Genomic DNA, 14,032 nt, shown 5'->3' with positions numbered 1-14,032 from the left:
AATGATTTGTGTGAGGTAGTTGCCATTCTTAATGCAGTTAACTTCACTGAACCTGCAATGAGAAGTAGTGTCATTGTTCATAACAACAGTGTGTTTTTTCCATGCAACACTCCCACTAATTTTCCATTAGCTTTAATGGAGCCGTTGATGTGCAAATAGTGCAGGCTTGAGTCTTTATGGAGTTTGTGTATAGAAATTGGAAACCAGATACAGAACTCAAGTGTGCATTAGCACTGATTAAAATCATAAATACCAAGTGTTTTCTTATCAACCTACAATTATTTTTCAGCTCTAATCCAAATATCCTCTAATAAATAAATATTACTGGACAATCCTATGGATTGAATAACCTCTGTACAATATACTTCTGAATGCTAATACTAACACTTTATTGGACATCCTTTAGATATGCCTTGTTTGTGAAGTCTTCAAATCAAGTTAAATCAAAGTCAAAATCGAGTATGACAGTTTTGTGAGATTACACTATTTTCCAAGGAATCGTGGAATCCTTTTCAAAAAGAAACTGAACCTTATATTGATGGGCTATTTTGCAAAACTGTGAATGGAGTGGGCCAGGAAGACAGTGGCAGCTGACAACAGGAAAATATAGCAAAAGGGAAACCAACCATGCCACAGAAGACATAAACTGCTCTACAGACTGCATGGTCTCCCACCTGGCTTCCCTTCTCTGTCACTAAATGGTTCTTTTTGCAGCCTTTTCCCCCTGTAGCTTCTCCTGCATCACACCCCATCCTCTTCCTCACTTCCTAACAGAGTTCTTCAGGTAGTAGCCTCAGGACTGCATACCAAATCCCCTCTTCCCCTCCATGTTACACTCACTGAGTAGCCTTTTGTTTTCTTCTGCCAGAATAAGGTTGTGTTCGATGGCTTTTTTCCTCGTTTCTAACGTGATTAGGTTCCTGTGACCCTCACCCACATTCAGACCAAATGTCTAATCCATCTGGAAACACCTTACACTGCTGTACTTCATTGCTGTCCCATGGAGCAAGAAGCACCATCTCCCAGTTATTACCCTGCACATGTTCCTGATAGGTTCAGAAAAGGGAATCTAGTGGAATCAAAAGGGCCTCTAAACCAAGGAGAATTGGGTTTTGATCAGATTCTTTGGATGAGAAATTAGATGGATGCACCAGCAGCAAGGTCCACCGTGTCCCTCTAGATGCACATTGTGTGACTGGTCCACCTGTTTCAAAAATGGCCTTGAAATACCTATTTCACAAGTCCTTAACTTCTGTATCATTGCATAAGTTCTTCCTCTGCAAGTGCCAACTGTACTTGCCCTACTAGGAGAAGAGGTGTTATCTACAGAGTCAATGAAGAGCTTGACCACTAATATAGATAATAGGAATCTTGAGCACATGCTCCACTGTTCATAGCCCCAGGCAGTCATTGCATCTACAAATAAGCAGTAATAGAGAATTCTGATGGTGGATAGTCATGAGTCTTTGCACTATTCAGCAAGACTGGGAATTGAGCAGTTCTTGGGAGATACCTTCAATATCAGGTAATTGATTTGAGCTATTTTAGAAATAAAGGATGAGTGCTGAATATTAATTTAAATGGTGTAGTTATTTGTGACTCTTGTTCAGGTCAGAAATGTGTTTGTGTCTTGAAAACAGGCCATAAAATAACTGATTCTTCAGTGAGTTCCATTTCTGTTATTTTATACCTGCTGTACATGTGTATGCATACATTTGCTTTACAAAAGGCTGTGGAGAACATCTTGCCCTCATTTATCAATATATCTTAGGGGGAAAAAAGAGCAGAAAGGATCTTCTGGTCTAGTGAATTGCTCTCATGGATGGACATGTCTTCTCTATTGTGGACTATTGGGAGGGCTAAAGGAAATGAAACCTTTCCCTGCTAACACTGAGCTTGTATTGATGTCTCTTAGATGGGATCATGTCCAACCCCTCCAACATAGCCCCACTTACAAACTGTTCATTCCAGTTTTCAAAGCTCTTTATGTTCCCTACTTCTCTATTCTTAGTAAAACATTGCTCCAAAATCTCACTGCTCTGATACTTTAACAATTTTAGATGAGATTTCCAGATTTTGAGAGTCAAGGTCGGTTTAGATTCACTTGTTTTCCTGCAGACAATTCTTTACCTATCACTTGTTTACTGAAGATACTACCAGAAGTAAAACAGTGCTGTGAGGTCTGGACTGAGAATTGCAGGACCAGTACTGGGTTTTCCCAAGTTCTTCACCTCCTCACTGATGCAGATCTTTAGGTTTTCTATTGCGAATTGCAGAAGTCTCAATGACACTTGAGATGCCTATTTGCATGGAGGGAAGTTTTTCACACTAGCTAGTATGGGTAACTTTTCTCAGACAAATTAATTTCAAATAAAATGAAATTTTAATTAAGATCTTACAAAACAAATGGAAGTTTTGTCCCAGTAAAAAGTGAGGCAGAGACTTACATTAATCATAATCTTCAAACTACTCCCAAGCAGGGAAATTACTTGAAATACTGACATTAGTGACTCCAATTTTTGAGTTAGGAGGTCATTCCTAACAGATTAAACTATTTCTTGATGTTTATTCCTATATATCACAAGGCCAAAGCAGGAGTGAAGTGGGATAGAGACACTGAATAAAAAGCTGTCATTTGTATTTCATATTAAAATCACTTCTAGGTAGAAGACAAATGTGATTTAGTTTTCTGAACAAGGAAAGTAATTTTTATTGAAAACTTACTTGTTTGAGGGTGAAAAGAATAATTATAAGACACCTTATGTCAGCAAAAACATTTATATATTTTTTGATCATTTGATCATTTGAATTAGCCATGTAGACTTATTTCTAAACAAATAGTTCAATAAGGAGAAAAAGAAAAATAAAGAGAAAGGAAAAAGAAAAGGAAAAGGGAGAAAGGAGAAAGAATGAAAGACAGATAAATAAATAGATAAATAGGATGAATTAAAAAAATAGGGGTAATCTCTATGACTTTATGTTATTTGTTAAAGAGATCTCTATAGTCCAACTGAGGCAATATAAGAACAGGACTTGTTTACAATAAAGCTTTGTGACTGTTACATGTTCAAATCATCACTGAAAGATTGTTTCATTTACAGTGTATTGCATGGCTAATAACAAATTATCATCTACCTGTTACACATAATCATAAAAGTACAGCTAGGGAGAAATGGTGGAGGAAGAAGGGTGTACTTTTATGATCATATCTCAGATTCACAAGGAAGCTTATATTAGTTTTATATTCAGGAGAAATAACAATGTTCAAAAATAATGTCCAAACGAAATAATTTGAAAGAGAATCCATATTTTGAAGTTATTACACAAGAAGTTAATTTTAAGTCTTAGAAGTAAGAATATGATTTCTAAAATAACTGAGATGTATGAGTTAAAAGTAATATGGGGAGAACATATCTGAAATAATTTCTCAGTCCTGAGTATAATGAAAGAACATTAAATTCAGAAGAACTGGAATTGGTTTTTTACTATAACCAAAAGACAGTAGTTATTCAGCATTTTGTTTTCCTCAAGTTCTTCAGTCTTGTGTTGTCTCTGAAAAATGCACACAAGAAGTAGATGCATGTGCAAAATATATTATTTGATGTGTAGTGGAAACATCCAACTACCTAACTTAAAGTTTCTCTTGTTTTACTAGTTCCTTTACTGAATATCTCGATTGCTTGATTGACCTAGAGAACGTTATACCAGATACTCTTGGTATTATAAAACATATAGTATTAGTTAACTGATTATAATAAAAACAAAGCGAAATGAGAAGACTGCCTGTCTGCCCTATCTTGGGGTTTTTTGGTGCAACAGAGTTTATATTCCCCGTGTTTTTCCACTTTCCTTATATGAAATGAACAGCTGTAATTGAAATGCAAGAAGCTCCATGGTTTATAGAAATAGGTGTTGTTAAGAGCCTTAGCCATCTAATTTTCTTCCTATTGCAGGGCAGGCTTCCTATTGTCTGTCCTTTAGAGCTAATTTCTTTTCTGATCAAAAGGCCCACATCATTGAAAAGGTAGTAATGACTATTCATTTGGTTGAAACCTCCATTCTGCAGCCCGCAAAGCTTTATTTAGAAACTGCTATTTCGTTCTAAAAGGAAAACCTCATTTGTGTCCTCTATAATGTCAATTAAAGTAGAATATATTTTAATTATTTATACTGAAGAGAAACCTTTCAGGATCTCAATTTGCTGTGCCAGTGATACAGACTGTAGTTTGAAACAATATGTGCCTTCAAAATTGTGTGTCAGAGAGTAGGAATAAAGTGTGTTTTGATTTTAATTTGCCACTAATGAATAGTTTATTTGCAGCTAATTAGCAAGTTAGAGTTTTACAATTAATGTCTGATTTCTAGTCTAACTCGTAAAAAGGAGCCGAGCAATCATTACCAGCAAATAAGGTGGGTTACTGGATCTGTACAGAAAACATTGTAGGAAAGATTCACGAAGTTTTAAATGGGCAAAACAGAGATGATTGGGTTTGGGTTTTTTCTGAAGAAGGAGTGCAGCAACGTCTCAGTTGTCACCAGCGCCAGGGAGAGTCATTAAAGCACTGCAACAAGTAACCGGTGGGGACAGGCGGGTTCCCGGCCGGGAAGGCCCCTTGTGCTGCGGGCGGCTTGAGGCGAGCGGCCCGGCACACAGGGGGAAGGACTTCTCTTTTCGGGAGCCCCGCTGCCCCCGCGGCAGCCGAGGTTCCCCAGTAGGAGCACGCCGTGGGCAGGGCTGCTCGCGCCCCCGCCCCACGCGTGTCCCTGCGCCACGCTTCGGCGTGGGTGCTCGTTCCAACGCAATGCCGTGCCGCGCAGGGCTGCGTCCCCGGGCCACGGCGGCAGGAAGGGACAGCGGGGCCGCCGAGCACTCAGGGCTGCTCTTCCTGGAAGCGCTCGCCTCCCGGGGGGGGCAGCGCAAGGGAAACAAGAAACGACGCTCGGAACTGCCCGGCGCGGTGTCCTCTGTGGCGCAGGAAGGATAAACCATGCGGGAGCTGAGACGTTAGAATGACAGCATCATAGAATCATTCAAGTTGGAAAAGACCCTCATCGAATCCAACCATAAACCTAACACTGTCAAGTCCACCGCTAAACCACGTCTTTTAAATACCTCCAGGGATGGTGACTCAGCCACTTCCCTGGGCAGCCTGTTCCAGCGCTTGATAACTCTTTCGGGGGTACTGTACAGTTGGTACTGTAACGGCAGAGGGCAGTTGCAGAAAGTTCCGATTACTGTCTCGTCTCTTGGAAAAGAGATTCCTGCCAGACTCTACAGACTGCCCTGCCGCAGCCGGTGCAGGGGGCAGCGGTGGTCTCATCAGCATCACTTTTCGTGCTCGTTTTTACATCGGTGTTTTCTCGTGAAAACACACGAGCTAAGTCTATCGTTTCCTCAGGACTCCGCAGCGAGCCCTGGCGAGTTGTTCTGTGTTGGTGGTCCCCTCTACAACTCTGTTAATTGGTAACTCGGAAATGGAGAGAGTCCTTATTAGCAGTGCCCCCCACCCGCCCCCCCGTATCCCTCAGCTCCAGCTGAAGCCAACCCCATGAGGCGATTGCCAGGAGGAGATGTTTGTCAAAGGCTAATAAACAAATTCCTCGCGAACACCTGAATGAACTAGGGCCAGGAACAACCCAATTAAGAAACGGAGCTACTGGTTATTTTTTGTGGCGGTGGAAACAATCCGGGCTCGAAAAGGGTCTATTCAGCGGGCGCGCTGAGAGGTCTGTTTGCAGCCCGCTATTGTTGTCAGAAGCCAAATAAAAGTTTAGCTTGGGGGGGGGGGAAGTGGTTAAAAACAACATTCGCCGCTGCCTCCTGAATGCACTGGGAGGCTCAGTTTATAAGAATCGATCTGCATCCAAACGACGCTGCCCGGGTTTTACCCATGCACTTAATATTTTTGTTCTTAAATGTTGCTACTTTTAATGATGTCATCAAAAGTATCCCTTGCTTTCCTGTATACGTGAGCAGCAGGGACAAGCGTAGTCTGTAGTGCAGCATCGATATCCATGCGGCGAGGTACTGGGGAAGTCAGGGGACGGAGTTGTAGCTCGTTTATCGGAACTAATGATTTGCTCTCCCTCTGGCTGGGCTGGAAGGTCGGTCCAACCATGTCAGCCCCGCGTCAAGGCGGGCAGCCTTGCAGGCAATCCCGAGCTGGTTTTTTTGACGTGACACTGTTAGATGGGGAATAAAAGGTCTCCTAACGACCTTGGGCTGCAGAACCAGCCTGAAATGATTCATTTAGCAGACACGTTACCACACTGGCAATTTCTGGGGGAAGACGCGGATTCGAGCCTAAAACAGGGATAAAACAGAAAAGCACGTGAACTTTTATCTTAAGCATCGCTAAAAGCCTGGGCATTTTCAGAGGATCATCCTAACGAGGGTCAGCAGGGTCCAAACGAAAGGGGTGCTCAGCTCCCTTGTCTGGGGAAGTTTCGAGGACAAGTCCTCGCTAATCACGGTCGGGAGTTAGGTTGGGGACCAGAGCGGAGGTTTTAATAATAGGATTAAACGGGGCCGGTTTGGTGCATAGCGTTATTCTTAAAAAGCCAGCGATCCTCCCTGACGCAGTTCCAAAATTCCCCCAAGCTGTGCGGGAGCTGCAATTAACATATATTAATGGCTGTTACTTATTAAGCGCTGATTGCATAAGAAGCAGACGGTCCTTTTCAAATGTGCCTTTTCAACCGTGGGGTTTCTTTCGCGTTCAAGTTGGATTGTGCTGTAAACTCCTGATTTCGCCTTAGGCTCCTTTGTCACCATAAAGGGAAGGGGAGAAAAAAGAAAAGAAGAAAAAAGTGGGCTTCTCTACCTTTTGACAACTGTATTTACACAACCTCGAGTGTTCCCCCACTCCCACCAGAAACTTGGTGCTCTCTAGCGCCGGACAGCTTCTTCCCTAATCCCGGCCGCTGCCGGGGAGTGAATTTAAGAAAATGGCTCCAGGCGCGAGGCTCCCCCCCTTCCCCGCTCCGTTTATTGCACTGGCTGGGTCGTCTCCTGGCTTCTTCCCCCCTTCCTATTTTACAGCAGCTCTGTAGGCTCCATTCGCTTTCCCGGGACACGCAGGGCCGAGGAGCAGGTGGAGGTTTGAATTCGCTTGTGGCTGCCAAGGCGGTGGTGGGACCGAACCCTTTAAAGCGCTCTGCAGGAAACTTTAGGAAGCAGCAGTTGGTATAGCGGGGCTTGCCTCGCTTCCTCCTCCCCGCTATCCCACCTCACCAGCGATCTGTAGTTTTCAGATCAGGGGAGGGAGAAGGAGCTACTTCTCCTCCCTCCAGCCCCGCTTACATTTGCGGGAGCGGTGGGGTGCCAGCGCTGGAGGCAGCTCCGCGCCTCCCTTCCCTGCACTGTGCTTTGCTTCACGCCCTCTCGCGCCGCACCACTGGGCCCTTCCCAAGCCGCAGCTCCGGTCTCCCCAGCGAGGACGCGACCGCAGGTGCCGCCTCGTCGCCGTGGGGTGTGCGGTGGGGAGGAGCCGCCCCGGCCGTGCTGCTGGTGACCTACGAGCGGCGGTAGCGCCGGCCGGGCCGGGCTGCCCCGGCGAGCTCCAAGCCCCGATGCGCAGCGCCTGCGGGGCCCCGCGGGTCCGCGCCCGGGCGGGGGGCTCAGCCGCCGGGCGGGGAAATACGGCTCCGAGGTAAAGGACCGCGACGAGCGCGGGACTCTGCCAGAGCCTGGGAGAGGAGCTGGCTTCTGGCTCTCCTCTCGGGTGCTGAAATCGCTCCAGAAATCCTGCTGAGAGTTCCCTATGCGCACCCATCGCTAAAGCCGAGGCAGAGTGGTGCGAGCGGCTCAGCCCTTCTGGAAATGAAAATCAGCCAAATTTTTAAGTATTCCTCGAACATGTGCGGCATGGAAACCCCAATGCAGTGGGAGCATTACAGGAACCCGTGAAGTGTGGAAATACACAAATCTATACTTATCCAGTTCACCTACAAGGAGATTAGCAATGTTTCAAGATACATGTTGTCTTGCTTTGAATTAATATGGATCTTAAGGTGTTAAATAGCGTGGCCTTGGTGAAAAAATATATAATTGGAGTCTCAGGCTGTGCAAAGACAAATTGAAAGACCAAGTAAGACTCTGAAACTTAAAGTTGTAAATATTTATTTAAACATCGAAGGAAACACCACTCACAGGGCTTTCAGCATGTCCTCTAATTCCATGTATCGCCTCATTTTTCATCGCATGCGAGCGTGTTCTGTCCCTCCAACAAACGTTTATATAAATCATTTCAAAGAATTGTCAGGATATGCATCAGTCCGCTTTCCAGCCCAGCCTAGCACGTCTTAAACCTCGACTGGAGTGGTCAAAATATTTGGAAGGATTTGAGGTTAAATACAGCTGTCTGAAGCTTTTCCAGAATGTTGCAAAAGTTACAAGCGAACTACGTCCGACGTGTGCTTTCTAGTGTGATACCGCCTGAAACAACTCCTTCCACTGTCACTCTATCAACTCGGGCTGCAAAATTTTTACTTCACCCAAGAACACCCCAACAGCAAGCCAAATAAAAGCAAAACCAAAATGCCGACTACATCATAGCTCGTCGCAAGTGGGATTTATTTCCTCTTCGACTTTGTTCAACAGATTATTTTGCCAAAAAAAAAAAATCCGTACAAAACGAGTGACACCTTAAACTGCTAAATCACAGTAGTGGTCAGATCCACTCAAATAAAAATCCCAAGACGACACCGTGCTGTTTCCAGAGTACCACCACTGCGGTTTTTAAGCCGGCTCGTTTAGCTCCTCCGACTGCGGGAAGCGCTGAGCGGGGTTGCGCAGTGCCGCACAGAGCGGTGCTGTCCCCCGCCCTGCTGAAGCCTCCCCGGCCCGACACGGAGCCCCCTCCCCGGCGTCCACAGCACAGCAGGCTCGGGGCTGGCGGCAGCGGCTTGGGCTGCGCCTCTGGGTCCAGCCTGGAGGTGTCCTTTCCCCCTGTACCGATTACCGTCGTTATCCTCCCGATCTTCTCTTTGGGGCAACACCAACGGCTGCCAAGCCGAGGGAGCTGCGCCTGCAGCATCCTTCTTTGCCGGGCCCCCAGTAGGGACATGATGTCCTGACACGTCCCCACCTCACGCCCCCAGACCCTCCCCTGCGCCCCACACCCCCCTGGGGCAGTTTGCTCAGAGCTATGCTAGCGGAACCGGCGGTACAGCCCACCTCCTCGGGCACCGGGGCTCTCGCAGCGCGGCTCCGAACAGGCTCCAGGCTCGGTTTGCCTCTCCTTCCCCAGCGCGCCCCGGCCGGGAGAACCGTCCAACTTCCTCAGACGAAACTGGTGCGGGGCGCAGGGGGAGGACGAGGACGAGCAGAGACAGGGCAGCGCGCCCCGGCCCCGCAGCGGTAGGGCGAGGCAGGCTGGGTAGCTCTGTGCCCGCAGTAGTTTCAAAGAGCTGCCAGCCCTGTCCGAGCAGGAGCGGGTGTCCGTGCCTCTGGGGAAAGAGGGAAGGAAGAAGGATGGAAGAGGATGGGAGGGACGGAACGGGAAGCCCGTGATTGACAGGTCCAGTGAGCTCCGCTCCACTCACACACCCTCTGCCAAAGTTTTCTTTCACACGGAGTGAACTTTGCTGTTGCCATGATACTTGGGAGTTTCGCAAGCGCCGTCCCCTCCCTTCTCTTTGGGGCAGCGGAGTGGAAAAACTCAAGTGGCAACAAGGGTGGGCGTAGGTGGGGATGGCCGGGAGCGCCCCGCCGGCAGCCAGCCCGGCCCCGCTCGCATCCGCACGCCACCTCCCCCGGGCTGCGCCGGCGTGCTGCCGCGGGGCAGCCCCTTTCCCACCGGGACGGAGTGCCCAGCGACCGTGCCCGATCCCGGCAGGGCAGTGCGGCTTCTCCCCCAGAGAGCTCAGAAGTGGGAGAGTTTAGTCCGTCCCACACTCCTTCAACCGCTCCCGGGGGTGTCCGTGCAGCGCGGGCTCTCTCCGTCTCTAGGCAGCTTCTCCGGGCTTGGCACCGGGCTCTACATCCACCTGGGAGACCCAAATCTCTTTCTGGCCGGCAAATGCACGGCTCCCGCTTGCAGCACAGCGCCCCGCCCCTCCTCCTGCGCCCCCGGAGGGCAGCCCCGGCCCGCCCGGCGCCCGGCCCGCTCCTTCCACCGCGGCGCGGTCCGGCAGCTGCCGGAGCCTTACCTGTCCCTCTACACCACACCGCGCGGCCCCCGCTCTGCTCTGCCCCATCCCACCGCTTGGGCCGCTAGCCCAGAGCCGGAGTAGGTGCAAGGCCCGGGGACGCAGGGGCGATGGTGCCCAGCACCAGCAGCCCCGAAACGCCAACTTTTTCGCTCCCCCCGCCCCCCTTCCAGCTGGTCAGTTACCGGTGTCGGGGCTGTCGGGAATCACTCGCTGATTGGCTGCCGCCCGCTCATTTATAGCCCGTCAATCAAATACCCCCGGGATTGGTGTGCGCATCGCTTGGCGCTGCCTGCGGGAAGCGCTTCGCACTGCTCTGCCGGCGCGGTCGCCGCCGTAACAGCACCTCGGGGAGCGGTGCCTCCGCCTGCCAGGCAGAAAAACTTCCTCCTCCTTCAGCAGCCGCCCAAGCAGGTTCTTTCCTCTCTTTTTTTTTTTTTCCTTAACTTCCTCTCCCCGATCTGGTGCCCGCCTGCCCGCAACCCTGGCGCACCTCTTGCCGGCTCCGGCCATGTACAGCATGCTGGAGGCTGAGATCAAGACGCCGCAGCCCACGCCGGGCAGCGCCGGGGGCAACTCCGCTCCGGGGAGCAACGGCAAAGGCGGCGGAGGCGGCGGGGCCAGCAATGGAGCGGGAGCTGGCTCGGACCAGGACCGGGTGAAGCGCCCCATGAACGCCTTCATGGTGTGGTCGCGGGGCCAGCGGCGGAAGATGGCACAGGAGAACCCCAAGATGCACAATTCGGAGATTAGCAAGCGCCTGGGGGCCGACTGGAAGCTGTTGAGCGACGCCGAGAAGCGGCCCTTCATCGACGAGGCCAAGCGGCTGCGGGCCGTGCACATGAAGGAGTATCCGGATTACAAATACCGGCCCCGAAGGAAGACCAAGACCTTGCTGAAGAAGGACAAATACTCGCTGCCCAGCAATCTGCTAGCGTCGGGGGGGGGGAACGCGGTGAGTAGCCCCGTCGGGGTGGGACAGAGGATTGACACTTATGCCCACATGAACGGCTGGACCAACGGGGCTTACTCACTGATGCAAGACCAGCTGGGCTACAGCCAGCACCCGGGCATGAACAGCCCCCAGCTGCAGCAGATGCACCGCTACGACATGACGGGCCTGCAGTACAGCCCCATGATGTCCACGGCTCAGACCTATATGAACGCTGCGTCCACGTACAGCATGTCCCCCGCCGCCTACGGCCAGCAGCCCTCCACGGCCATGAGCCTGGGCTCCATGGGCTCGGTGGTGAAATCCGAGCCCAGCTCGCCGCCTCCTGCCATCACTTCCCACTCGCAGAGGGCCTGCCTGGGAGACCTGCGGGATATGATCAGCATGTACCTGCCCCCGGGGGGGGATGCCACAGACCCTTCCGCCTTGCAGGGCAGCAGGTTACACAGCGTCCACCAGCACTACCAGAGTGCCGGGACTGGCGTGAATGGTACCGTACCACTAACTCACATATAAACTTGGCTGCTCCGGACGGCTCCCCGTCTTAATTTCTAACCCCACCACCGCTCCCTGACTGCACCGGGAGGTACAGCAGTGTTGCTCGGCTTAGCAGACTTAATACTAACTTTGGAGAAATTTTAAAAAGGAAATCCGTTAGTTGTGTCCTTTTTTTTTTTTTTTTGTACAAAGAAAAAAAAATGAGCAAGCTGTTATTTTAATAGATCACAACTCCTGCCTCCTAGAAGCCGCTGTGACGTTTTTAAACCACGGCAACTTCTTTCCTGGTTTCTGCTAGGTTGGGCAATGTTTTATTCGCTTAAAACTTTTTAAAATATCTTGCATCTTCCAGTTTGATTTCTAGCGCTGCAATGACATAAAAAAAAAACCCCAACCTGGCGGGCTTTTGTTTTTAAACTCGGTTGTTCACATTATTGTTGTTGTTTCTTATGTGTTTTGTTCTTCTCACCTAACCGAGCCTCGCTTGGTTTCTATCTACGATCTGTAGCTTTCACGACTTTTTAACTTTAGGGTTTTGTTCCTTAAAAAAAGGGGAGGTGGGAGAGAGCTGTGCGGGTCGCAAACGCGTTTCTTTTATTTATAGTAAGTTGTGTGTCTTGGTTTTTCTTAAGCTGTAAACTTATGTAAATTGGTTTGTGAATTTTTCTGTGAATCATGTTTTGACATATCAGATGAAGAAACGTTTTAGTTTTGTTTACCGGATTTCTTCCAACAAAAAGTCATCGAAATACTCCTTCCCTGTACCTAGTCCTCGTTTGCTTCCTTCTTCCAAACAAAAAGAGATCAATAAATTTTATATCAGGCACGTCGGCAGTCTCTGGGCGGTTTGTGCGGGGGCGGGCGCGCACCCGGTCCCTCTGCGGCGACGGGTAGAGCGGAGCGGGGGCAGCGGGCTCCTTCCCGGGGGTCCCCGCTGCAGCCGCAGTCCCGTCGCCCGGCCGAGGAGCCCGGGAGCTGCCATCGCTTTTCGGCCGGCTTTCTGCGGCTGCCGCGCCGTTGCATATTTTGTTTGGACGGGGGTCGTGGTGGTGTTCTTTCAAATTGATTTTCTTCTTTTAAAAAAGCGGGATCGGGGCTGGGAAAGCGTCGCTGTGCAGAATCTGCTGTTCTCCGAGCCGCCCAGCCACTTGTTGCCTCTCCGTCCGGCTGGTTTCTCGGTCGACGGGAAGGGAAGGGGGGGGTTACACGTGTGCGGGTCGTGTTTGGGGTTTTTTTGGGGGGGGGGCGTTGTTTTATGGTTTGGTTTTATTTTTTTGGTTGTTTTTTTTTCCCCCCCTCTGGAGGATTTGCCTAGAAACTGGAGCTCATCTGAAATATTTACGAAAGTAAAACCCGTTGGGGAACTCTTAATTAGACACTATTAAAAATGAATGGTTACAGGAGTCCCCAGAGGAAATAAATAATTCAGTCTTTTCAGTATGTTTGACGAGCGTGTTTTTAATCTGGACAACTCGTCTTTAATTTTTTTTTCCCCTTTTTACAAGTGATCTGCCTTATTCCTGGCTGTATTTCTGTGGGCACTGCGGAACAGCCCCGAGCTGCAGCCTCCGCGGAGCCCCGGGGCCGCCGGCCGAGCGGGAGACCGCTTATCCCTCCCTTTGCTCAGCAGAAAAAGTTATCTTCTCTGCCGACCCCCTAGGCGTGCGCTTAGCTCCTCCTGGCTTCGAGCGGCGGCCCGGCGGGGCCGCGGCCCGGGCTCAAAGCTCGCCGAGCCGGGCGGCCGCTCCGCAGCCAGAATGCCCTTACAGACGGTCAGTGCATTTCGCAGCGCACCCCCGCCTCGAGCCTCTGCCTTTCGTTTGTTTCCACAAACCTTTTCGCTGTTTGTCTTTGTACAGAAGGAAAGGGAACGGGAGGGTGCTTTTGTTGTTTGGTTTTGGTTAAAGGGGCCTGCTCTGCTCGCCCCTTGTGAACAGCGGCTTCGGGGAGGCTTCGTGCCCCTCCACTGCCCGCTTGCGGCGGCCGAGATCTGCCGGGGGCGGTGGGAGCTGCTTTCCCTTCCCCCCTGCTTTCCATCCTCCCCGCTGGCCGGGGCGGGGGCCCTGCGCTGCCTCCCGGTCCCGCAGCGGGGATGCCCCGGCGGCGGCGCCTGCCCTGTTCTCCGCCGGGAAGCACGTCCAGGATCGTGGTAGGGCCTTCCTCCGGCTCTTCCAAGAGGAAAAATCAATGTTTTGTAAACCAAATCGAGAGTCTCCTTCTCTGGTGCGGGGTGCTTGGCTCCTGGCCACCCGGGAAAGGGGGAGTGCCGGGAGCAGCTGCTGCAGGTCCTCAAGCCGGGGAGGCCCCGGGGCCACGCACAGACGGACCCTCTGGGGCCGTCCGCCCTCTAGTCCGTGTGGTAAGGCCCTGGTACCACAGACGCTCCCCTCTGCTCAGGAACAGCTGTGATGGAATTGGGGCTAATCACTT

The 14,032-nt window shown here is 50.4% G+C and overlaps 1 protein-coding gene across 1 annotated transcript; it reads left to right on the top strand.

Moving 5' to 3' along the window:
* Window positions 1-10,370: 10,370 nt before the first annotated feature.
* LOC129211793 (transcription factor SOX-3-like) lies at window positions 10,371-12,421 on the top strand. Its single transcript, XM_054839440.1, has one exon. It carries the CDS (start codon window positions 10,664-10,666, stop codon window positions 11,618-11,620), a length of 957 nt encoding a protein of 318 aa, XP_054695415.1. The 5' UTR covers window positions 10,371-10,663; the 3' UTR covers window positions 11,621-12,421.
* Window positions 12,422-14,032: the final 1,611 nt, after the last annotated feature.

Source organism: Grus americana, chromosome 12 (assembly GCF_028858705.1).
Source record: "Grus americana isolate bGruAme1 chromosome 12, bGruAme1.mat, whole genome shotgun sequence".
Classification (NCBI taxonomy): Eukaryota; Metazoa; Chordata; class Aves; order Gruiformes; family Gruidae; genus Grus; species Grus americana.
This window is presented reverse-complemented; position numbering and strand designations above follow the sequence as displayed.

What these genes read in the sequence shown, in the direction of transcription:
- LOC129211793 (XM_054839440.1), top strand. Translation starts at nt 10,664, where the DNA reads ATGTACAGCATGCTGGAGGCTGAGATCAAGACGCCGCAGCCCACGCCG.